At 40.8% G+C, this 26,102-nt stretch overlaps 2 protein-coding genes across 6 annotated transcripts in view; one reads left to right on the plus strand and one right to left on the minus strand.

Annotated features, from left to right (window-relative positions):
- The window catches only part of USP8 (ubiquitin specific peptidase 8), a 74,795-nt gene that overhangs the window by 24,663 nt on the left and 24,030 nt on the right, over nucleotides 1–26,102 (minus strand). For 3 of the 5 annotated variants that reach the window (XM_073304029.2, XM_073304027.2, XM_073304028.1), the window contains exons 11-20: nucleotides 24,289–24,867; nucleotides 22,435–22,509; nucleotides 21,635–21,715; nucleotides 20,990–21,252; nucleotides 19,944–20,156; nucleotides 18,970–19,180; nucleotides 17,085–17,321; nucleotides 16,392–16,534; nucleotides 15,823–15,955; nucleotides 12,852–15,505 (exon numbers count right to left, since the gene is read on the minus strand). In XM_073304029.2, the coding sequence (XP_073160130.1) occupies nucleotides 15,320–15,505; nucleotides 15,823–15,955; nucleotides 16,392–16,534; nucleotides 17,085–17,321; nucleotides 18,970–19,180; nucleotides 19,944–20,156; nucleotides 20,990–21,252; nucleotides 21,635–21,715; nucleotides 22,435–22,509; nucleotides 24,289–24,867 (2,121 nt within the window). In that variant the 3' untranslated portion in view covers nucleotides 12,852–15,319. Of the gene's footprint in view, nucleotides 1–12,851; nucleotides 15,506–15,822; nucleotides 15,956–16,391; nucleotides 16,535–17,084; nucleotides 17,322–18,969; nucleotides 19,181–19,943; nucleotides 20,157–20,989; nucleotides 21,253–21,634; nucleotides 21,716–22,434; nucleotides 22,510–24,288; nucleotides 24,868–26,102 lie in introns of those variants that run through there. The other 2 variants (XM_073304030.2, XM_073304031.2) reach the window with 2 other exon arrangements.
- Nucleotides 929–11,541, plus strand: USP50 (ubiquitin specific peptidase 50). The gene is made up of 6 exons (XM_073304038.1): nucleotides 929–1,081; nucleotides 2,482–2,677; nucleotides 4,665–4,871; nucleotides 8,463–8,605; nucleotides 9,796–9,928; nucleotides 11,292–11,541. The coding sequence occupies exons 1-6, from the start codon at nucleotides 996–998 to the stop codon at nucleotides 11,481–11,483; spliced, it is 957 nt and encodes a 318-aa protein (XP_073160139.1). The 5' UTR covers nucleotides 929–995; the 3' UTR covers nucleotides 11,484–11,541.

Below are 26,102 nucleotides of genomic sequence, written 5' to 3' on the forward strand. Positions count from 1 at the left end.
CACTGAATGTGGAATTCAGGGGATAGGGTGACCTGTGGGAGAGACGTGAAGCAGATAGGTGGTCGAGGCAAGCCCTGCTGCCACCCTCTATGCTGACATGGGTTCAATCCTGAAAGGTGCAGTCAGTACTGCCCAGCAGGCTTTTGATCCCTCACCAAATGGGGCTTATAATTAGTTACTCTGGTGTCCTAACAAAGAAGTAACAAAAAAACAAAAAAACCCCAAACAAACCACAAAATGCCAATGTCAAGCTTCACTGGAATCACATGAGGAAATGTCTATTCACCTGCCAAAGAAGAGGGGAAAACTGGTATGAAAAAATGTACTTCCCAATTTCTAGCAGGGTGCTACAAACGGTGAGCTTGATCCTTCAAGTCTCCTGCAAACTCCTAGTAAAGTCAGTGGGAGCTCCAGTAATAGAGGGTTTGCAAGTTGTGAGTAATGGCAAGTAAAAGAGATAATTGCAAACTAATTATCTGAATCCCTTCCAAACTGAGGTTGGCTCACTAACATCCCAGTTTAACATTCCAAGAAAACAGAGACAACTTAGATGTAGGCTTGGTCCCCAACTAAGTGTTAATTTTGCAGACATAACAATATGCACAACATTCAGTACCGACCTGTCCAATACATTTGGTAGCAACTTCTCTGAATTTGTCAATTTTATTTTGCGTGTGATCAGTGGCCATATGAATATTATTAGATTCAATAAATAAACCACAGTTATGACAATGACGGAGTATTCTTGCTAAAGAGACCTTGATGCAGCAGGAAATGGCTTTCTTTGAGATAAGGCCAGTTTGAATGTGGTAATAAAGAGATGGTTGCATTTTAGGTGACAAAAATAAAATTTTGGATTTTGTTCTTGTTGGAAATGCAGTTCTGAAACTGTGCACCTGGAGCATTCGAAGCATTCTAGTGAGGAATCCAACGACGAGACAAACCAACCGTACCAAGGACTCACTGGCCTGCGTAACTTGGGCAACACTTGCTACATGAATGCAGTTTTGCAGTGCCTCTGCAGTATATCCCCGTTGGTGGAGTATTTTCTCTCAGGGAAGTATGTAACAGCCCTACACAAGTAAGTAGATTTATTTGCTCTCTGTTTTATTATTACTATTTATTATTTGTATTGCAGTAGCTCAGAGGAGCCCCAGTCATGGACTGGGAACCCATTGTGTCAGGCACTTTACAAACACAGAATAAAAAGACTGTGCCAGTTCCAAGCAGCTTACAAGCAAAAAGTATTTGGGATGTGTTTTTCCATCTCAGTATTGCAAGTTTTTCCAAAAGAAATGAAGTTTCAACTGGAGCCTGGCGTTAGAAAGCACAGAAATACTCATCTGTACAAGGAAATCAAAAGCAGCACACTTTTCTCTGACTTCCCAGGTCCCACACACCATCTCTGCCTCTTCCTCAACTTGCTTTTCCTAGCCAGTGTTCACCTTCTGGCTTCTCTCTGAATTCCCTCTTCTCTGGCCTATGCGGGTTGTTGTACCACATTCATTGTTGTAGGATCTGAGCGCCTTCCTGTGGTGCAGTAAGCAATGTGACTAACCTGTCACCCATTTGTTCTCTCATCCCCTCCACTGGGGTGAAGCATGTGCAGTGCATTGCATTCTGTTTATTTATTTACTTATGTATTTATTGGAGGCAGTTGGTTTGGTTTGAATATACGTGCTACTGCGTATTTATGTTAGAGAAGGCACGGTCAAAGCAATGCAACTTACGCTTGGAGCTTTGGAAGGTGGTGAGGTTTATGATAAGTCTTAGTTCCTGGGGGAGTTTGTTCCACAATCTTAGACTGGCCCCTGAGAAAGTTCTGTCTCCTGCACAAATGAGCTTGCCCTTCTTGTGGAGAGTTCTGTCATGCCAAAAGAGTGAAGCTGTTGACCAGGGTCTTGGTCCCAGAACTTTAGATAATCTTTCAGGTATCCTGGGCCCAGGCCATGGAGCACTGTGAAGATAAGGATCAAGACCTTGCATTTAATTCGATATTCTATGGGAAACCAGTATAGAGAGAGGAGAGCAGGTCTGATGTGCTTGTGGTAGCCTCCGTTAATGAGGAGAATGGCTGCAGTGTTCCGTATTAACTGGAGTTTCCCAAGTGCTGAAGACTTCATGCCTAAGTATGTTGCATTGCTGTAGTCCAGCTGAGAAGGGACCAAGGCATGAATAACTGCGGTTAGGTCATTCACCAGCACAGGATGGAGACTTCTAGCCAACCAGATGATAGAGAGCATTACTCATGGATGCTGCTATGTGAGAGCTTAGCATCAGCGAGGAATCCAAGAGTACTCCTAGACTACAGACTGAAATAGCCTATTGTGAGTGTGACCCTTCAACAAGCAGAGTCTGCACTGTGGTTATGGCTCCTCAGAATGTTTCCTTTGCCCATTCAGCTTGGCTTTTGTGTTCACGTTTTAAGCACAGCCACCACATCTCTGTACTCCAACTAAAGCTCCCTTTTATTCTACTCAGGGAAAACGGTGAGGTTGCTACCGCCTTTGCCTATTTGATGGCCGACATGTGGCTGGGAGAGTTTGAGTGCATCTCACCAGAGGTGTTCCGTTCAGTCATTGGTGACTTATGCCCAGCTTTTACCAAGAAGACTCAGCAGGACGCCCAGGAGTTTCTGATTTATGTACTGAACGAATTACATGAGGCTCTTAAGAAGGTAAGACCGCAGTTATGGCCTTCTGGGACTGTGAAGTGTCAGTGCACATCTGCCTCCTCTTTGCAGTTCGTTACTGAAGAGCATGGATACAATAATTGTCTCTTCTCTCCCTCCATACTGTACAAAATGGTGCTGTTAAAATCATCATCTCTCCATTTTCTCCAACTACTACACACAGTGCAACCTTTAACCCCTTCATTAGCTTCCTATTACCACATCCAATTCAAGCTCCATATCTACATCACCAAGGCCCTACCTAATCCCCCATCTACACCTCTGGTGTCATTTCCTCCTCCTCACCCTCTAGTCTCTATACTCTTCCCTATCATGCTTCCTCCCTGTGCCAAGCATCTTGTCTGCCCAGATCCACCTCTACTTCTCTCTTCCTTCAAATCCTTTCTTAAACCACTTTACCAGCATTAAGTCCCTCCAGCCTATCTGCTCTCAGCACTGTCCAGTGGTTTCTCATCGTCCTTTGGTTCTTTGCTCTTTGTGATAGGGGGCATGGCTTACTTTGGATATATAAAGTGCTGCAGAGTAACAGGGTTCTATACATAATTTTAAATCATCATTAATACCAAATGCTAACTTATGTAGCCAGTTGCCAGGTAATCTGATTTGTAAATGCACTCAGTGCTCTCACAGAAGTTATCTGTGTACCGAAGCTCTGCTTTAGAATGATTGTAGAGAAAAAAATCAGATGATTTTTCTTGCCTCATTTACGATTCCAGGCTAGACGTCTCAGCACTGTGATTACTTAGCTTGGACAGCAAGTTAGAAGCTAGAAAGCTACTATGGTGACGTCAAGTGTTACTGCTGTTCAGGAAAATGTTGACAGTCTCTGGATTCTATCCCTGCTATCTGCTGCTCGGGCAGGGGGTTCAGTTCAGTTAGCTCAGCCCTACAGCTCCAGTTTACACCTTTGTTGTTTGCTCTGCGGTTGAGAATCCTGAAGGTGGTGGAACAAGGGAGCGCTCCATGCTGGACCCTATCATGAGAAGCAATAGAAAGTGGTTCCTTCATGCAGAGAAAATAAAAGAATATGCCTCTCAGGGAAGCACTGTTGGAAGGAAGAGAAGGGCAGGGTGTTTGACACATGAGACTGGGGAGGTGTTTGAAAGTTGTACAAAAGAAAACAGTGCGAGGCTGTAGCTAAAGAGATCTTAACAAGGCCTTGACCCCGCAAAGACTTAGGCATTTGCTCAGCTCTACACACCATGAGTAGCCCTACTGATCTCAGTGGAGCTACTCAGTGTGCAATGTTAAGCGCATGTTTACGACTTGGCCAAACAAAGGCTTCAAACAGCGATGGGCTGATGGCTGGAGGTGCTGATAAATGGAGCTGGGTGAACCATACATTTCAAATAGTATTCATTACAAATATTCCCCCTTTCTTGGTTAGCTCGTCCTTTACAAACCCAGGAAGGTATTTTCTCATCTGTAAGTATTTGCTAGAAGTTCTGAAGAATAATTTTCTGTCTAAATTAATGTGGAATAAGCTCTTCACAAACTGTTGACCTCAACTGTTCGTTATTTGTGTTGTGTGACTGATCTAGCTTCTGCTTCCTGAATGAATGACTGAAGATATTCTTTTTTAAACTGAAGATATTCTTTTTTAACTAAAAAACTTCTGGTTTGGCTTTTCAGACAACTTCATGCTAAGACTCATGAAAACATTGGAATTTGTTAACTGAATTCTCACAATTTAACTAATCTCTCCCCATGAATCAGAGTGAACTCGACAGCGATGCTTTTATTCATGAATCACTATTCAACTAGGCCCTATTTATAAATATGGATTGCAATGTCTTATAAAGAAGCAGAATAAATAATGGATTATTATAAATAATAGGTTTTTACTGCCATCTGGGATCATGTGTGCTTTCTTGACAACCAGTACAAAGCATGTTTAGATGTTTTTATAAGGGTCAGGGTCAGTAGTTTGTTAGTGTTTGTTTGTTTTTTTTCTTTTTTCTTTTTCTTACAGTCATACAAAAGGAGATGCTCTGGGAACACATCCACTTCTAGGGAAGATAGGGGAACTGTCAGTGAAACATCAATCATCACCCAGCTCTTTGAGGGGCAGCTCAGTTATGACATTTCATGCTTGGCGTGTCAGACCACCACGGATAAGAACGAGGTCTTTACAGTTCTCTCTCTTCCCATCCCTTCTGAGAGTGCATGCTCTCTACAGGTAGGAATTCTAATAGCTCCTCCCAGCTTCTGGTGGTCTCTGCTCAGTATAGGGGTGGAAGGTTTATGTTAACAGACCGTCTTAAGGAAATATGTTCCTAGCACATGCCGGTTTCAGGGCATCATATAAAAGGGGGACACTCTTTTCAGTAGAGAATTTGGCCCTAGGGCTAGAGGAGATGCTAGATCAGACTTACATTGTCCCTTTGGCTGTTAATAGTGTAGCTTGTGTTGTTTGCAAATGTCCCTGAATTGCTGTGGAGTGAGGAATGGCCAGAGAAATGTCGATTTTATTTTGTATTGTATAGAAAGCAACTGTGAGGCATTTTCTTTCAAATTCTCACTTATCAAAATGCTTCCTTAGAGGAAAACACATTAAATTTTAGCTGCTTTGTATTCTAAGTGTACTCACAGAACTGTACCTAGGCATGCTGGCCCCCTACTGTTTGGGTTTTTTTTAGATGATACGAGTTAGGATATTCTAGAGTAATGATAATGCATTTTATTTTTGCATATTGGTACAGTACATAGACAATAAAAGCTACTGTATGATTCTTTTAGGTGCCACATTAATTTTCACACAATCCTTTAACATCTCTATAGTATCCTCCTATATAACCTTTAAGAAGTAAACTCTATATGGACTGAAAATAACCGTAAAGTAAATATGGATACTACACTGACTTAATGGCATAAAACATATTCAGAAAGACATAAAATTGCATTTCTGTTTATAAAAACAAGTGATAGTGATGGTTTTCCATACCACAGTGAGACTGTGGCTAGAATAAACAGCCATGTCTCTCAACGGGGAATAAAAGGGACTCAAAAGTAAACAAAGAATGAATTTACCATGGAGATGGATTATCTAGCAATTGAATTACCACCATAGCATCCGATTCTGTATAAGCAGAAGCCGTCCTTTTTCTGGCCTTTATATAAGGAAAACAGCCATGGGGCGAGGGAGGAGGAATTTGTAAGATTTCTGTTTTTTACCTTTTGCATTGTGATTTTATTTTCCTAAGAAGAGTATTGATTATTGTTTGCTTCCTGGTATATTATGATGGTTGGCTTATACCTGATCATTTCTCCTGCTGAATCCTGCCAAGCAAATTGTGATTATGCCCCATTAAAGGTGAAGATTATAGCAGCATGGCTTGTTTGTATAAGGCCAGTGTGGGAAGTATCATTTAGTTGGGGAAACTATGTTGTGACAGCTTATAAGAGGCATGACACATCCTGCATCTTGGCAGGGGGTTAGACTAGATGACCCTTGTGGTCCCTTCTAACTCTGTGGTTCTATGACATTTGACTTCTGGCCAGGCGAGGCAACACACACACCTAGGGCTTTGTCTCCACTGCAGAGTTTTGTTGACAAAAGTTGAATTAAGGCCCTTTAAATAAACCGCTGGTGCATGTCCACACTCTGCTCCTTGTGTCGGCAGAGCGCATCTGCACTAGCAGTTATTGCATCGACACAGAGAGCAGTGCACTGTGGGTAGCTATCCCACTGTGCAACTGGCAGCAGGATGCTTTGGGAAGGGTTTGCAGTGCCTCATGGGGCAGGTACGGCATCACACGATGCAGTTTCTCAATCGCATGGTTCCAGGGGCATCCTAGTAGATTGCCAGCCGCTTTTCAACTGAAGTGTGGTGGGGAGGGAGACGGTGTGGGCTGGGGAAGAGTGTGAAAGACTGTTGGGAGGAGTGTATATGTGAGAGAGACAATGTATGTTCGGGAAGTGTGCTTCCGCACTGCATGCTGTCTCTTTAAGTTTATATCTCCCCCCCTCCCCCTGCAGCAGCAGCCGGCTCTGCCTACCTGCAGTCCACATTAATGGTTCTGTGATTCCCTCCCAGTTCTCCCACAGCATCCTCAGCAGCTCTGTGAGCTCTCCAGGCTGCAGAATGTTGAAGCTTCCCATGCAGGGCTGCTGAGTTCAAAACAATGAGCAGAGTGGTCATAGTGGGCATTGTGGGATACTGGGGTAGGCCAGTTATGTCAACGTAATGAACCGCAGCGTCTACACTGATGCGTTGTTGCTTTAACTTTGCCTCAAAACGCTCTATGCCTCTCATTGAGGGGGTTTTATTTTGTCAGCAAAACAGTAGTTTTGTTGCCGAAAGTGGCATTGCAGTGTGTAGGCCTCCACACTTTTGCCGCCAAAACTCTGCAGTGTAGACACAGCCTAAGTGTGGAGACCGAAGAAAGTATATGGCTGTGGTGACTGTGAAATCCGATTATGCTGTGCTTCAGTGTGAGACAATGTCAATGCCATGGTTATAGTGGCTGGATGGACATATCAGCGAAATGATGGCCCTGGTCTTGTAGAGAAGGGAGTCAGGAACAGACTAGCTGGGTCAGAGCCCAGAATGCTACAAGCACAGGTCACAGCGGACATGTTTCTTTGCGAGTGCATATCTCACCAGCAGCCCCACTCCAGATCTGCCCCCAGTGCAGATTTCCCTATTGGTCTGTTCCCCTGTACAGTAAATGGCCTGTGGTTTTACCTGTCTGGGCAACTGAAAATTGTCCCTAGCCCAAAATTAGAGGCCTTTTAAAAGAAAGAGCCAAGGTATGTTCAGCATCCTGGGCCAGTCTGCCCTGAAGGTGTCAATTCCCTGATGTGAGAGTGCAATTGCTGGCCAGTTAATGGAGCATTGTGACAAGTGGATCAGAGGGAGGCTCCTTATTCTGTTCTCTGTAATAAAGTCTGAATCAGGCTGGGTGGCAACAAGTAAGTCACAGTAACAGAAAAACAGCTAAAGGAGGGCACAGGGAGCGTTGACTAAACAGGCCTGTTTTACTTGTGCAATATTTACTTTGTTTTACAGTTGGGGGACGCAACAGTAGAATCACAAGCAGCCCAGAACTTCTTCATTTTCCTCTCTCAACACTTCCTCCTAAGCATGGAAGTCCCTCTCCCCACCCCCCGCCCTGCCCTATTTTTGCAAACAGGGCAGGTGGCTCATCCCCTTGGGGTAACTGTTATCCTTTCTGCCCCTCCCTGTGCTGTGCTTTGCCCTCTGCCACCATCTGGGAGTGCCTCACCCCTGGGCTGACCCCTGGCTCCTTGGTCCCTCTCCTGCCCCTGCCTCCAGCTGTTTGACACCCTTCCGCGCACAGTCAGATTCCACCCCTTGCTCAGAGCCTGCCCATCTCCCTCCCGCTCCAATTTACCCCCTTTAACCTTTTTAATCCCCAGTGAGGGCAGCAGCTTCAGCTGATGTTACTGAGCAATGAGCATGCTCAGTGGGGGCCAAGCGGCACTCAGCGCCTTGCCCGCCTGCCGCCCCACCAGGGTCCTAGTGCTGGGGAGCCTGCTCCGTCAGGGGTCACTAGTGGGGCCTGCCCCGCTCACCCTGCCCTACTTATGGCCCTGTACACTCATAATGTCACACCCTCACTGAATCATGTGGCACAAATATCCTCTGCAGTGTACAAACAACACTGCACAAGTTGCCTTGCATAAGATGACTTCTGCAAACAGGCTTATTGAGACACCCTCTCTAACCCGGCTTAGTGGTCAGAAATTCACGTCTCTACACAGAGGTGTAGTGTTTGTTTTACCAAACACGTTTTCCTTTCACAGGACTGCCTTGAATGTTTCTTTCAACAAGACACACTGACCTGGAACAATCAAATTCACTGCTCCTTCTGTGGAACTAAGCAAGATGCTGCAGTAAAGGCCAACATAGGCAAGGCGCCAAAGATGGTTATTTTTCACTTAAAGAGGTACAGACTACATCTGGCAGGACAACTACGTCTCCTCTGATTTACATGGGATGTAAGAAGGTCACTTGCATTCAGAGGAAAGGGAAAATCATTGCACGTAGTCTTTTTACACATACAGTACCTGGATAGTTACAAAACAGGAAAAGCATGTGAGTCGGACTCCTGATAAACCCAGAAAATGTGTTACTTTATCGAATCCATCAAATTGCATCCACCTCAGTGCATTTTTGTCCTGCTTCTCCCTTTGCAATAGAGACAATTCTGAAAGGGGAGGGATTGGTCATAGAGGGGAAAGTGATAGAATTGTGGAATTAATGAAGAAAGATGGGTGTTTGTTGTAAAACTGGATCACATTAATAAATGGAATTTTACAGTACAAATGATGCTCGTCCTGATAGCCACTTACAGAGCTACTAGCTACTGTGATGGACAAAATAGAGAACAGTGTTCTGCCACATCAACAATGCAATTAGGGCATTATTCCTCGACCCATCCCTTTACAAAGCTCGGCGGGGGGAAATGTACAATTGCATTTGAGCCCAAGATTTTAAAATTGTGTGTTCTGTAGCCATTTTGCCCTCAACAGTGGAGTGGGTGAGGAAATCAAAGAATCTGCAAGTTTGGGCTACAACTTCATAGTGGGCTTACTTCAATGCCCAGCACTTCTTGTTAAGTTTGATCATGTATCAATTATTTTTAAAAAGTGATCATTTCCTGCTCCTTCCGTGTACCCATCTCACTCCTTCCATTCTTCTCACTAGCTCCTCAGCTAGCATTACTCTGCCATGGTTCGTGCTGCAATGGCCAGAATCAGTGCTAAAGTTGGATGTAGGGTCCCCCATTGAGCATGCATCTTGTGACAGATTGACAGTGCACTCATTGGTCCCTTCCTTTCAGTCCCAACACTTCTATTCTAATAAAAGAACATTTCACAAAGCACGAACCTGCTTGTTCTTACTATAAAATGTCACTTGCAATCTATTTATTTAATCTTTCTTTGCGGCAGTAATTTTCTACCTGCTTGCAATAATCCTTAGCATTAAGAGGAGAGCACTTCACATTTCAAAGAGCTGAGCAGGCGGTAGCTAGTTATTCCTTCCAATGCCCAGGTGAAGGTAAGCACGTGCAGCATTACAAGAACTGAAAGCATTTGTAGTGGAAAATACTGTCTCAAAATGTTTTATTTTTAGGTTTGACTATCAAGGCAGCTACAAAAGGAAACTGGGGACTAACATCTACTATCCACTAAGCAACTTGGATCTTTCGCCTTATATTTATCCACTCTTTCGGAAGAATCCAAAATACAACTTGTGTGCTGTGGTGGTAAGTTGGATGCAAAGTTATAGCCTAGCTTTATTGGGAATACTATGAATGTTTGTTTGAATGAAATCAGGTTTCAGAGCAGCAGCCGTGTTAGTCTGTATTCGCAAAAAGAAAAGGAGGACTTGTGGCACCTTGACGAAAAGGAGTACCAGTGGTACCTTAGAGACTAACCAATTTATTTGAGCATGAGCTTTCACTGAAGTGAGCTGTAGCTCACGAAAGCTCATGCTCAAATAAATTGGTTAGTCTCTAAGGTGCCACAAGTACTCCTTTTCTTTTTGTGAATGAAATCAGTCATTGATATTGGTCCTACGCAAACAAGCAGGCAAGTCCTCTCTGCCTCAGCACCCAAAGTTTACAGAACAGGGAAAAAAAATGGTACAGATACAACCATCACTGACTTATACATAGCTGGCATTTCAGAATTAGGAGACGCTTCCTCAACTAACCCATTACTGATAAAATTAACACATTTTTCATTGGCTAATGGAAGATGGCTGGGTACCCCGACTGAAAATTCTCTGGCTTTCAGGATTGAATGCTAGTTACAGGCCTGTACACAGATACAATTTGAGTATCAGGGCATCATGGAATATAACACGCTAGTCCCCAACCCTGTTATAACATGGCTTGGTGTTGTCTGTGGTGATGGAGCCAAATTGCTGTTTAACTGTGACTGGTTTAGAATTGTGTTACAGGTCTGTACAATGATTAACACAATTTGGTACTACTTGTACAGTGATATCAAACCTATTTTATTACTTGGGCATCATACTATGGTATTATTATGCAGTACCCCACAGGGTGCCAATTCCTGTGTAGACAGACCCTGTGTCAAGCCAGTGAAATAATTAAATACAGGGCAAACACTGAAAGATAGAACAGGTCAGTGATTCCTTCAAGCTAACTGCACTTTTTTGTCCAACTCTGGATGCAGGCTGTTTAGTAAATACCCTATTTCTTTTCCTCACGCTGATTGAAAGTGCTTCCACCTGAAAGCTTCTAAACACAAGGACGGCTCCTTCAGCCCTTGAGTGTGGGTAAACAATGTTCAGTTTTTGGGCCTGGTCAACGTGAGTTTTTCTGGGAGATGGATTGCCAGGTCAGAGCTGCTAGCGGGGCTGTAAGTTTGATCTCCCAATGTGGAAAAAAATGTAATTACTGGCCAGACAGCATTGACTTGCTCTTCTTCCGCAGAGCTCTACCTATTTCAAGTGTTTCTTTGGGGTAAAGGGAAACTGGAATCTTATTTTTTCCCATCATTATAATAGCTGAGTGCAAATAAAAATGATCACCAGATCCCTGGCTTTGAGTCTTTGCTAAAATTGAAAGTGATTTCTCTCTCTCAACTTTCTTGTTGTAGAACCATTTTGGTTATCTGGATGGTGGCCATTATACGGCATTCTGCAAGCACACGCTCACCCAGAACTGGTACAGCTTTGATGATGCACAGGTCAGCGAGATTCCACAATCCTCAGTGCAATCGGCTGCAGCTTATCTCCTATTCTACAGCTGTAAAGCCTTCTCTGTACCTACCAAAACCCATAAGTACTAGGAAAATGTCTCTGTGAGAACAGTCCAATTATTAGAATTCATTGACAATGGTAGCTAAGTCAAGTCCCATTTTACCATTAAACTAGTGCATCTGCATTGCTTGACTGTCTATTGTGATCTTTCTGATTATGCTTAGAAATTGATTTCAAGGGAGAAAACTGAAAGTTGACCTCTGCAGCACAACGTTCAGTAATAAGCGGAGGGGTGTCCCTCTACAAAGCACATCACTTCCCTCTATTAAGTTATTTTTAAAAAGCCTCTCACTAATATTCTTAGCACCATTATTATTATGGTTTGCACAATGGCAGCACCCCTTCTAAACATAGGGGCAATATGGAGCTTGCTTAGAGACAAATCAAATACATGATAGCTTCCTCCAGACAAGCGCTCCCCTCTTCTCTACTGTTCAGGTGCCCCAATCCACTTGCTCTGCCAGAGCTTCCCAAATATGACCTCCTTCCACCCTGCCCACCCCACAGCACTAGTAGATTCAGTATGAAAGCCTATGGACAAAAACAGCCAGCTGACAGTGCTAATATTAATGACAGTGTTTAAAGGCAGGGGGCTCCCTTGAGGAAAGAGCTCACATGGCCTCACCCCTGTCCTACACTCGTTGCTCTAACCTCACCCCCCACCCAGCACACACACACACTTCCTCTTTGTGTGGCCTCCCTAATCCCTTCCTTATGCGCATACAATTGTCTATTAGTAGCACAGAGCCCCAGAACTGGAAGCTGGGCTCACTCAAAGAAAAAGCCATTTTCTGCACCTGCTGCTTTTTTTCTTGCTTTGGGTTTTGCATAAAAAGCATGAATGCAGCAGCTGATCTGGGGAGAAGCATCTTGGTTGTACTGGAGTGGTACGTATTCTTTTTTTATAGAGCTAGTTGCACTTTATCAAAAGGAAAATAATAAAAATAACCCCCCACAGAAGCCCCTGCCTAAACCAAGCATCGAACTGACAAGAATGTTTTTACTACGGCCTCTTGCCTAGATTTATTATTGCTATCTCCATGCTTTCCCCCCGCCACTGGAAAACAGAGTGAAGTGTTCCAAGCTACATTCAAAATAAAAATGTTAAAATAACCTAATTCCAGCTAACTGGTATATTTAATGGAAAACTCCAATGGCTCAATAGTTAATGTTGGGGCACAGACTCTGTGGTCTAGATGCCTCCCTCTCCCCAATTTATGCAAAATTTAAACTTTGTTTTAAAATAGTTTCTAGCCCTGTAGGTGTGAAGGAAGTCTTCCACATGTGAACACACGCTGTGTTGTCTTTCTGGAGCTGTGGCTAGAGGGATTTAGATGGTTGCAGTGCTCTGAACTTCCCCATTCATCACTGGTTGTAAATGATGAAGCCTGACTATGAACATTTTAAAATGTGAATATTTATTTATTATTATTACTGGGTTTTGCTATTAATATGCTTATTCACAGAGGTTTAATAGCACAGAAGTTAAATATGGAAGACATTGTCATGATAGATAAGATTTCAGTCTCTCTGTGGTCATGTCAGGTGAAATACCAACACTTGCAGACTAGTACAGTGGGAGCAAGTATGTAAGTTTGACAGAGGCATTTGTTATTGAGAATGTGCCTTTAAACACAATGCAAAGAACTTGTATGGAAGTCCCACACTATCACTCTCTAGCATAGTTGTTGTCTTTGAGTACAGATCACCACGGTCCCCTAGTATTCTCACTATTTCATATTCTATAGAGATAATTGAGGTAATTTTCATTGAATTCATATTCCATTAATGCTTATACCTTGCGAGGTGGAAAAATCTTCTGGAGCGGGTAGGAAGGCATGAAATGAAGGGTATTTCATGGTGCTGGAATAATTTAAGTTGCAGCAGAACATAGGGCGTCCACACAGCCCACCGTCAGTGTAATATCTCAGCACTGTATAAAATTAAAGCGCACAGTAGCGCCTGTGACAGGATGGCATCCGGCATCCAATTTGCATCAAGTGAGAGGCAGGAGCATGAGTAGGGTAGCATCTGACCAACTGAAACAAAGCCCTTCTCTCTACTCTGGATCCCTGTTTGCCTCAAGACTTCTGTTATTCTGCTAAGAGCTTAGAAGGAGGATGTTCAAATGTTGCATCTTGGAGCAAAGTTAAGTAATTGGAGGCTGTCTCAGCATTAGGGCAGGAGAGATAGCATTCATGCCATGTCTGTGCTTGATGCTGTTCTGACAGGGCACAAACAGGAGAAACAAGCAATTAAAGCTTAACTAGCTTGGCTGGAGGAAAACACTAACTGCCTCTCCTTAGGGCAATCACCCTTTGCTAATGCTGACTGAAGGAGGTCTCCTATGCTGGATTTAGCAAAAGAACCCTCTGTGATGATCTTATGCAGGTGATCTTTTATACCTTATGAAATTGTACCCAGGGTGAAGGCACAATTAAGTCAGTTTTCAACCTTAATTCTGCATTGCCTGGGTTTTTGGTGCTTGATTTAACATTGCATTCTGCAGGTGCATATGTGAAGTTACTCATGAAAAAATGTTAAGGCAGAGTTCAGCTTGCCAAATGCAGTGTAGACAGTACTTTAGCATTCGTAAAATTGTGTTTCCCTGGTTCACTCTCAAACAGCCTGAGTCATTGCCACCACTTTTTACTGACAAAGGCAATGTTGACCAGGGCACCAGTTTATCCCTTACTCTCTTTGAAGTTTTTACCACCTCATCAACAGGTAAGTCACTTTAAGAGTATGGTACTCCCTAGTACGGTGCTGCTGTGTTCGCTTCTGGGATGAGTTCACGTGCTACGGCTCCCTAACTTTTGGACAAGAGTGAAACCTGCCCTTAAACAAACCAGAGTGACACACTGATAAAAGCTCACTGCAGAGGCCTGAGACTTCCAAGGACCAATGCAAGTCAGGAGTGGAAACTATGAACTGTTGCCAGATAATGGAAATGTGTAGAACTGAACCAAAATAGCTCCTACACTAATTCACTCCTAGCCGATGGTTGTCCTTCCACGTGGAGCTGCCTGAACTCTGTGAAAAATGTTGCCATGTATAATCCCACAGGGATTTTCACTTAATCAAATTTTGTAGATGTACAAAAAAACCACCAAATCCCCCAAACAAACATTTAACAGGATAGTGTATTTTAAATCATTTGTTAATATTCTTAAAGCATGTGTACATTAAATCTTGTATTAAAAAATTAAAGAAAATCTCATTTCTTTAAAAGTAATTTTAAATGCAGAAATATTCACAAAAGCTAACAGAAAAATACAGCTCTGCTTTTTCTACACCTAAAGTATTGCAGTTATTTAGAACTGGCAAATAAAAGCAATCCTCTGAGTTCTAGAGATTTTCACAAAAGGACCACATTTTATTATATACATAGCTCTGATGTGCAAGTATGCAATCAATATGTACACTTACATTCCTAACTGTTTCCATCATTCTAGAGTATTCACAGTAGAATCGAGCTTAAGGTTAGAAATGTGAAAAGGCCATAACAGTGATAGAAAAGAAGACAAATCAAAATATGCTGTGGGATTTTTTAGGACATTTAAACCTACTTGCTAATTAAACTAGAATTTCATTTTGGAGCAGACTAAAAATATAGTTTTGAAATAAGCTGTAACTTAAGTATGCTTGTTGTTATGGTTTCATAGAAGTTGCTATTACCAAAAGCATTATCAATCAGTCTTCTGTCTTAAACAATAGCACAACCAGAAAGATCCTGTTGCAGAAAAGCTGCTGCAACCTTTCCCTAACTGACTATATATTTGTTCCTGTTTTGCATATTAATATGCAGTTCAATACCTGTGTTGTACATTTATAAAGAGAACCAATTTTCTTCACTCCAAACACTTTATGTGGCTATATCTGCTGCTCGCAGTTCAAAAGAAGTGTAAAAGAGAATATATGCAGCTGAGGACTTCACAGAGGATGCTGAGATATCAGATACTTCATGATCATCAAACTTATACCAGCGCTGTTTTGTAGCATTTCTGCAGTAAGCTGTGTAGTGCCCTCCATCCAACCCTCCATAATGATTCTGTGGGGGGGAGAAAACGTGGAGAGAGATTAAAACAATACTTCTTTTTGGCAAGAGCCTGATTCATGATCTGTGCTTTGCTACCACTTCTGCCTTTAGCTAGAATAATAAACTTGAATGCCATATTTTGACCAACATGAAATCCCACTGCAGTAAATCTTAGACTCACTCTCCTTTTTTTCTAATTTGTATCCAGGCAGGAGGCCTAGAAACCCACGTGACTCAAAGTGATACTTGTAATACTGGACATACAGATAAACGGTTTTTAAACAAGATGGATGTACAGCTAAGTTTTAAAGTTGGCTGTGGTTACTTACCGATACTGAAAATAGATTGTATCTCTTCAAATTACTCTTTGGACCAATAACATAGTGTGACAGGTCAAGACTTTCCAAAGGGAAATCTACAGATGTCTGTAGCTTTTGCTTCCACCTTCCATCATACGAGAATCTAGAGAGAGCACAAATCAGCACTAGCCAGAGCAATGGTTCAAGAGATGTTCCAAGTTGAGTCCATGTTTGTAATTATTTCTTACTCACTAATTTTAACTGGGATCTGAGCTAAATAAGAACGAAGAGTAAATTTCACAGCTAAGCAGTGTGTCAGGGCTACCTTACAATTTAAGGCTGCACTACTGCAAAAACTTACGTGTGTGTGTAACTTTACATACTGAACTCAATGGGGCAACTCGTATGAGTGTTTCCAGGATGGGGGCCTATGAAAATAGGAAGCAGATGACAACTAGATGGAAATTCTTGCTATCCATGGGCTCAGATTGTTTGTATAACGTTCTGTATTTTTAAAAAAATGTCCATTTCTTTACTACCCCTAAAGCCTCCATTAAGTCCAAGTTAACTGTATTTATAGATACATCTTCACAACTTACCGTTTCAAGTGCACCAGAAGAACTGGTGGCAATTTCCAAATCTCTAATTTTTTCAAAGAATCCCTTCGTGTTTTGCAATGGCTACAGTAAAACCTGTTGTTATCTGTAAGTTTCTCCTCTTTGGAGAATAATCTAAGGCATTCCTAGGACAAAACATAGAAAACACACTTAAAAGCCTGGTGTTTATAAAAATAAAGATGTAGCTCAAACATTTGTCTGCTATTGTACAGGAGCAACATGTGCACCATGTTTCATAAGAATAATTAGGAGACTTTAGTTCATGAATCTATTCACAAAAATAACTTTTACTCCATAGATAGTAATGTTTCTAAATGAAGCTACTGCTTTCGTTTAAAAAAAAACAAAACCAAGTATCCTACTATGACCTGCAATAAAGAGTTTAGTTACTACAAAAAAGTTGTTTAAACTACAGTAGCACAAAAGGCACCTACATCTGTCAGTGTAGTCATATACGTAAAAATGATTAATTGATTGGGGAGGATTACAAAACAAATTAAAAAAAGAAAAAGACAACCGTATATAGCATGGTTCATCCTAGAGCAAGTTACACTGGCCATATTGACATACCCCCAACCAAAAAGGCTAAAGCAAAAGTAGCACCATACAAAAAACCTGAAGAGTAATTATTTTATTGCAGTAAAAGCACATATTCTCTCTCTATTACTAACTTACCTGTAGTGTACATTTACTAGTGGATGCAAGTGGCAATGACAAATACATGAAAGCCTCAAATGTTCGGGACTTTTTGTGACACGTAAGACATTGCACTGTGGATTTGAACTGGCCTTGAAAAAGTGCCACAACAATAGATTCATTGAGCTGCTTGTGTTTGTGCCAGGCTAGATCTGCTGCTTTGAAGTCATCAATATGATCATTATTTTCTTCCTTATACCTCTTCCGATTGTCAGCCTGTATATTATAAAATTAAAATATCTTATCACCATATAGCATCATTTTATATGTAAGTATAAAGAAGTGAAGTTGTATGATAAGGTTTTATATACTATGCAAAAATTTTTAAACTTGTCAACAAGCTACATAATTGTTATCGAATCATATTTCTGTGCGGTCCTCTTTAGTACTTCCTACAGGTACACAGGATACACACTGTAGTTAGGATTTCACACCTCATTTTACTGCCATCTATAAAACATCCCATAAGCAATGGCAGCACATGCTTCACTATTACCACGAGTTGATTTAGACAATTAACCACCTGTATTTCAGGAATTTACTGAAGGCTTCTTGCACAAATCATTTGCCGTACAGATAATATATTTGAAACACTCCGGTTTATATACTTTAAAAAGATTCACACCATCCCCATTTATCATTATCACAATATCAACTGTGATGGAATCCCGTTGGGAGCAACAAGTCATCTTTTCCCCCAAAAGCCATTATTTATTGCATGAAAATGTCTTGCCTTTCTGGCAAGCTATGCCTCCAATGTCTGTGTGGGGTGTGGTGTGGGAGACATATAGATTTAAATACAACAACAAAATTCTGAAAACAGATATATTAATTATTTTAAATATTTAAATTTAAATTTAATATTTAATATTTAAAATGAGGTAAAGTAGTTTAATTCATGATCATGACATGGAGAATGTATAAACATCACTAGACACAAAGGAACAAGTATTATGCTGCAATTTACTTACTTCCTAATGGGCCATAAAATAGGTGGTAAAAATAAGGAAAAAAGACAGACTGAAGACAACCCTTTAAAATGAAGAAACATCTGAATACATATTACTGTATTGCTGGCTTTATTATACGTTTAACTCAGGAAAAAACAAGTGTAAGGATAAAAAAAGATAATGGTCCATAATTATCTTAAACAATATCCTTTTTAAGTGTGAGAAAAGACAAAATTTTTCAAAGGACTTTGCTTTAATCAAATAAGGCCCGTAGAGAGATCACCATTTTGAAATCATTGAAACACTCTTCTTAAAATTAAAAATGGGCTCATGCTACACATAGGTAACAATGTGCAAATCGCACATCTAAATGGCCATTTGTGTGTCTAATTACCCATTTAACCTCTCAATTGCGGTATCTTTAGGCTCAATTCTTGGCTTCTCCTCCAGCTACTTTGCCCTAAAGCAGCCAAAAAGCTACCCCTAACAGGACAGCTCAAGATTCCCCCCGATACAAGGAAGTTCTTAATAGCACAAAGCTAGCATAGCTGACTCTACACCGCCTGTTCCATATGCTCTATACAGGAGGTGTGGCGGGACACAGCTTGGGCAGCCCAAGATCAGGGGATGGGAAAGGTGGCTTTGAGGAAAAAAAAAAACAAACCACACGTACACATACACCCACCCCTGAGTCAAGTGTAAATTCAGCACAGCAGAGAATTTGAGCCCTGTGTGCACAAAGTAGGTATGCAACTGCATACATAGACATTTTTCAATCGGGTCCTTATATTGTACCACTTATTTCCATCTTCATAATAGCACAAAACTTCTGCTACTAAACTCAAGTAAACATTTTATATTTCTGTTCTACAATCTGACTGAGATGTGTGATTTATCAGCAGGGAATTACTTACTTTATTTAGGTCTTCATGCAGTCCATCCATTAAAAACAAGAGCAATTCTTGGGAGTCTTGCTGACTGTATCCTGAAAATTGGTCATTGATCTTCCCAATTGTAATTTTAAAATCTTTTGGACTGACATATCGGTATTGTCCTGTCCACAATGCTTTCATTATGATGCCAAACTCTTCTGCCACTTCGCCTTTATGCCCCAAGAGGTTTAACCTACACAGTTAAATAGAAATACTGAGTATTATATTAAGCCATTAAAACAAGACAAAGTATTAATTTCTCTTTTTTTAATCCATGATTGTGTGAAAATGAAGTAAATTTTCCCAAGATTAGACAATCACTTATGTCTTGATCCTGCAAACCCTCATGCATATGTTCAACTTTACACACACACACACACACACACACACACAAATGGCACTTGTGGCACCTTAGACTAACAAAGGTATTTGGGCATCCGATGAAGTGAGGTGTAGCTCACGAAAGCTTATGCTCAAATATGTTTGTTAGTCTCTAAGGTGCCACAAGTCCTCCTTTTCTTTTTATGTGATACAGTTTAAGTACACCAGCTTGAAGCAGTTAAAACTTCTATTTACTTTGATATTTTGCTGTTTAATTCCACAGCCAGAGGGTTCATTGGAGGTAGATGCAGCGATTTTCCACTTCTCTGATTTGTACCAACTGTTAGCAAGACTTTCTCTTTTTAATCTCTGCAATACGCCCAGGCACCGAGATGGTGGGTGCAATATAAAGAGTTTCCCTGGCAAAGCACGCTATCAGATATCCAAACGTTTGAAATACCCTCACAAATGTATACTCTAACATCTGTTACTTTTAATATGACTGAGGTTTTAAAAACATAATGGCCCCATTTTATATGTTTTGAACGAAAAATAGTAACAGTGGTAAATACACATTCTGAATTTGGCCATGGATTAATTAAAATAATCCAAGATAGAATAAGAATATTTATTACCTGTTAATGTCATCTTGATACAAATTTCTATTGAAATAATCAACCAGAAGTGGTGCATTGCAGAGACACTGCAATATGGAGTTCATATAGCAAGTGTTCCCTAAATTACGAAGCCCTGTGAGAGCTGGTCCCAATCCCCCAAACACAGGGTTGAGATTACGAATCTGTGGTGCAGAGAGCCTTGAGATTTCAGCTTTAGTGTAATATACTGGTCTGTAAGGAAGAAACTGTTGTTAGCAAACTGGAGTTTTCTATTCTTATTACTACACTTGCCTTATGGCCTATCATAACGTTCTGTTCTGCATGTGGACACCATATCCTTCCCTCATATCGTAAGTCAGAACAAGTTGGGAGCTCTGAGAAGGCAGTGAGTTTTAGCCCTTGGAGTTAAACAGTGTGCCTCATGTCATTTAACAGACTTCTCCAACCAAGTAGTGTTGACTAGCCCTGAAGAGATAACTGTCCTTGGCTGGAGATGAAGAGCCGTATGCTCAAAGCACATAGAATATCAACAGACCCACCCTCATCACTAGGAAATAAAATATCCTCCTGGAGGAAGCCATAAAATGCCATCATTTAAGGTATTCAAGACTAGACAAGGGAATCATGGGAGATTCTGTAGCAATATATAAATACTGGCCTGCAGTGATGCACAGGAATAGACTAGATCAACGTTTGCAAACTGTGGGGTCAAGGAATTAAACTTAATATAATTTAGAAATGGAAAATCTTTTCATTCCACAATAAACAGCAGCCTAAGGCCTAATAGCACGCAGACAAACAAATGGCTGCCATTTAAAAGTCAGCATTTACCAACACTCTAAAATCTCTATTTGTTACCGTTAGTAAACAAGGAGAAATCACTGTTCAATGGAGATTACTGTCTACTGTGTTCTGCTTTGAGCTTTGCAGCTATGTAGTTTAAGTCTATCAGAAACATTCCATATAAACCAATGGTAAAGAGTTAATACAATTCAGGTGGGCAAACTTGAGACCCTATAATATTGAACCAGCTGTGATGTTTTGACTTAATTTATCAGACATACTTATTTTCACGACTGATTGCAGGAGTTACAGGAATTTTTTTCTTCTCTTCCTCCTGAATGGCTTGGGTTATATCTGGTGAAGAGTAGGATCGCTTCAATTTGGAGTGTTCTCTGTCCCGTTCAGTAGTCACCTGTGGCTTGCCTTTATGAGTTGGTGGAGTGGATGGAGGGGTGGATGAAGGAGCCATTTCCGGGGGATACATCTGAACAGTATTTGTTGGTGAATGGTAATAACGAAAGGTCCCAGTGATTGGATCCAGAAACTTGGGTGACAAAAATTAAAGTTTAAAAACTGAGTAAAATCTCTCAATAGACTAGTTGGTTAATATGATTAAACTACTAAAAACACTGGCCAGAATAATTCTAATATGAAAAGATCGCAGATTACAGTAATGTGACTCGATCTCAATATCTAGTGAATAGCATAATTCTTCCCAAAGTATGTATTAAATATTGCTGACAAAGCTCCAGTCATTTCATTAACAATAATCTTAAAGTTTAGAAAATAAGAACAATCACGGAGAAATTTAAAGAGGGGAAAAAAAGTCAACCCAAATCTATTTTATAATGAATGTGCAAATAAAAGCCATTACCACATTCCAGATAGGTGACTTAACTGTCTAGATTTTTGGAAATTATAATTACCTTTGCCCAGCCTGCAGGCAATCCTGGTACTATCCTTCCCATTTCCTCACTTCGTGCTCTCATCAATGGCTCTCGCTGGGACTAAATATAATAAAATTGAAATACAAAGGCACATGAAGTTATTGTTATGCAGAGCAGCATGTCTAGTTTGTCTTTAGTATTCTGTAAATTCTCCATCTAGCTAAAAGGTTACACATAGAACAATTCAATAAGAACCACTAGTGTTCTAAGTAGAAATTTGGATTTTTTTTTGTCTAGGGCAGAAAACTGATAGTATGTTTCTATTATTCAGCATCAATTGATCTAAATGAATGACATTCATTGTCACACACCAAAATAATTAAAATCCATCTAATTGCACATATAAAACAATTTGATTCTCCAATTCCTTTATTATCAAAATCACTTTAGGGATGTGTGTGTTTGTGTGTTCTCAGGAAATATTTATGAATGACTCTTTCCCTCCCCACAAAATCAAACAAAAACTCCACCACAAAAAGGAAAAAAAGGAAAACAGTGGGATGACTAAATAAATAAATATAAAAAGACAAACTCTTGTTAATCCCAGAGGAGATATAAAGTACTTTCACTTGAAAGTCTTAAATGTGTTTTCCTTTTTACAGGACAAAATGAAAAATGTATGTAAAGTAACACAAACAGCTGCAGAACACTGCACAGATTCCTCCTAAAGAGAAGATCTTAAAAATAAATGAGGTGGAATTTAACACGATATAAAATTTACAATGATATGACATCTGCTCTGGGTTTCTTTCAGCTACATACGATATGTTGGTATTTACTTTAAGTCTTTCAGTATCTTGTTCAGTATCCTCTCTTTGAGCTCCACTTTCTGGTTGTCCTTGAACCCCAGTATGCTGTAAAAAAATTTTGAAAAGAGACTTTCAATTTTCCTATGGAATTACTGAGTGTCGCTGAGTGAGTGGCACTTCGCGAAAGCAGATTATACTATAGTAAAAGACTGTTGGGTAAACCTCAGCTTGTTTCCGTGACCACAACAGGCACATACTGTGGCACTCGGTACCTCAGATCAGCACCCTGGAACCCCCATATTCATTCCTGTCATATAATTACGATATATTCCGTACAAAGCATGAAACAGAGAATCATAGAAGTGTAGGACTGGAAAGAACCTCAATAGGTCATCTACTCCAGTCCCCTGTACTCACGGCAGGACTATGTAATAACTAGACCATTCCTGACAGGTGTTTGTCTAACCTGCTCTTAAAAAACCTCCAATGATGGAGATTCCACAACCTTCCCAGGCAATCTGTTCCATTGCCAAACTACCCTGACAATTAAGAAGTTTTTCCTAATGTCCAACCTAAATCGCCCTTGCTGCAATTTAAGCCCATTGCTTCTTGTCCCATCTAAGACAAAATCATGGTGCAAGTCTAATTATGGAGCTGCTAGCACACCTTCACGATACTGATAAAGACAAAAGGATAAACAAAAAGGGATTTGATGGACTAATTGCATACATTTAATATGGTATAGAAAGTTTACAAGTAGGGTTTTTTATATTTCTCTATAAAGTAGAAATGTTTACTTCTAACATCCCACAGTTATTAGAGTTGCGCAAAATGTATGTCAAAATTAAAAGACACTTGATTTGTTCATCTGAGTTTATGGAGCTTCTGCAAGATTAAAGACTTCCTTTGCGTTAATATCACTGATGTTAGGCATGAATTCCACTCCCCTGAGCTGAAGGTTAGAGAAAATTTCAACATCTTTTTATGGTGCATTTTCAAGCTGTAAATGTGGCTATTAACCTGCGGTGAACTATTTCTTCAGATCTTCCGATTAGCCGATTCTATTTTACGACCACAGGAGGATAGCGTGACGGGCTGGGTCACAGAAATCCCCTGGGGACTGCCACCTGGTGTGCTGAGACTACCTCGGAGCCCTTTTCCCCAGCCAACTTGGGACTCCAGACCGAGCCCCAAGCTGCCAGGGAAATCGGGCTCCGAGGTAGTCTCAGCACACCAGGTGGCAGTCCCCAGGGGGTCTCTGTGACCCAACCCGTCACAGGTAAACGTGACTGATCTTGTTCACTTTGTTCAGGCTTTAGTGGGATAAAGGAAGGAGATATGATGCTAGAAGATATGAGAGTGGGGAGCAGACCTGCTCTCAAACAAAACACTGGATGGGGGTAATAGACGACTTGTCCTTCCCACACTCGTTAACGATACTATGACGTTTATCCTCTCCTGCAAGACTTCTGTCTAACCTGGGGCATTTGGGTACCAATTACGGCTCTGTGATTCTGTCCTTCCCCAGCACAAGTTACAACAGAGGATTGGTATAACAGAGTAGATTGCCACCATGCCTCTGAAATGCCCTCTGTGCTGGGGATGAAAGGATAGACAGAACACGAGTCAGTTCCATTGGCTCTATATCAGCAGGGATTTCAGTGGGAATGAGGATCTGCCCCTTTGGGGTTTGTTTTGAGTTTTTCCTCTAGTTTTAAATCAAAATGTCAGGCCCCAAACAAAACCCAAACAAAATTTACTTGCAGTTAAATACCTCGGCACTGGTATTTTCCCAATGCAAGCAATCTGATACACACTGACAAAACTGTGCCAAGCGATTACTCTATTTTCATTTTGTGGCTGTTGAACTGCTCCTTTACTAACCTTGCTTGAGACTGACACCCCTGTCACAGATGTATCTCCTAACGCACGCCTCTGCATTTCTGGTGTTTGAATCCCCTTTTCTCTTTCGTCCGCAGATACTTTATCAAGCTCAGGGTTTTTTGCAGCAGTGTTTTCGTGCTCAGTTTTATTTTGTCTTTTTGCTTCTAATACTTCTTTGCGTGCTCTCTCTTGTTCTTCCTTTTCCTTTTGTTCCCTAATTGCCTGATCTTCCTGCAGTCTCCTCTCTCTCTCTTCTTTTGCTTGCTGTAGCTTTTCTCGGTTCTCCTTTTCTTCCTGTTCCTGCTTCTCCAATTTGAGCTTCTCTCTTTGTTTCTCTTGTTGTCTTTCCCGCAATTCTTTTTCCCGTTTGCTCTTCTCCAACAGGGAAGCCGTTTCTGCGTGTATACGGCTTTTCTCTTCTTCTGTCAGCATGGCCTTTGCATCAAACGGTGGCTTTGTGGAACGGTCTGGAATCATTCTTCCATTCTGAATAGGATGTTTGTCAAGAGTTGTAGCTTCAGATTTTGGACTATTAACATCATCAAGAAATTTTGCTGAAGGCTTTTTAGTACGATCAATCTGGAATAATAAAAATGAAGTATAAAATGAGAATAAAATGTTAACTAGAAACATTTATTATAGTCCCTAATATCACATAGCACTAGGATCCTCTAGCAACACTGCTTTCTTTAACTAAACTGCCTTTGGACTTGTATAAGTAAAGCCTACCACATTGTTTTAGCCATCTTGCTTTTCAAAACTTCCATTTATGGAACCTATGAGTGAAAGTTCTGTGCAGACTTCAGTTTACTTACTCCTAGCCTTTATTAATATTCCTTGAGGGCTGAAGCAGACATTTTCAAGGGGAAACAAAAAAACACCTCAGATTTGTACTCCTCACTTTTAACATCTTGGCTGCTATGCTATAGATTTATAACAATTAAGCTTTCAGTAGAAAGCCCTGAATAGAAATGAAAATAATAATGTTTCTTCAATGTCAAAAAAAAACTGTTTAAGAAAAGATATGTGAAAGGGCAATACTGAAAGACAACTTAAAAAAGTCTACTTCTGCCAGATAAAACAAACATGATGGAAGCAAGCAGACTGTTGTGTCACCCATTTTGTTTGGTCATTCATTTGATTTTTAAATGGTTTTGTATAATTCTTCTTGACCTGCATATTCCACCAGAAACCAGAAGGCAATGTTGTTTAGTAGTTGGGGAACAGGACTAGAGCGGAGAACTCAGTGTTAAGAGTCCTGAGTGGCCTCAGGCAAATCACACACCATGCTTGTTTCAGTTTACTCATTAATAAAACCAGGATATTAGGTGAGTATTAACAGTTTGTACAGCACTTTGAAGGTAAGTAGAGTTAAAACTGATTATTATTAGAACTCAACACTAGTTCTCAAATGGTCACAAGGTGAGCTGGACCTTTAAGGGGGTTAAGCCCAAGCTCTGACTTGGGCATATTCTTCCCTTTCTTCTGACAGAGCATGTGACTGAGTGGGAGAGCAGGTATTTAAGAGCTACCTGTGGCTCAGACCAGTGAGAGACTAAGGGAAGAGCAGAGTGTCCTAGGAGTCTTTTCATGGCAGCCTAGGGAAGACCCTTGAGGCTATGAGCAATGTGTAGAAAGAAGCCTAGGGATAAGACAAAGTGAGAGCCATTTCATGGTTTAGGGTTCCTGGGTTGAAGTCTAAATTAGAGGGAAGACCCAGTTTCCCCTTATGCATCAACTACATTGCCAAGAGAAGGAAGCTATTGCTCCTGTGATGAAGGGGGAACAGGACTGCTGTAAGCTCCTGCCAAACA

The sequence above is a fragment of the Lepidochelys kempii genome, chromosome 10, assembly GCF_965140285.1.
Source record: "Lepidochelys kempii isolate rLepKem1 chromosome 10, rLepKem1.hap1, whole genome shotgun sequence".
NCBI lineage: Eukaryota > Metazoa > Chordata > Testudines > Cheloniidae > Lepidochelys > Lepidochelys kempii.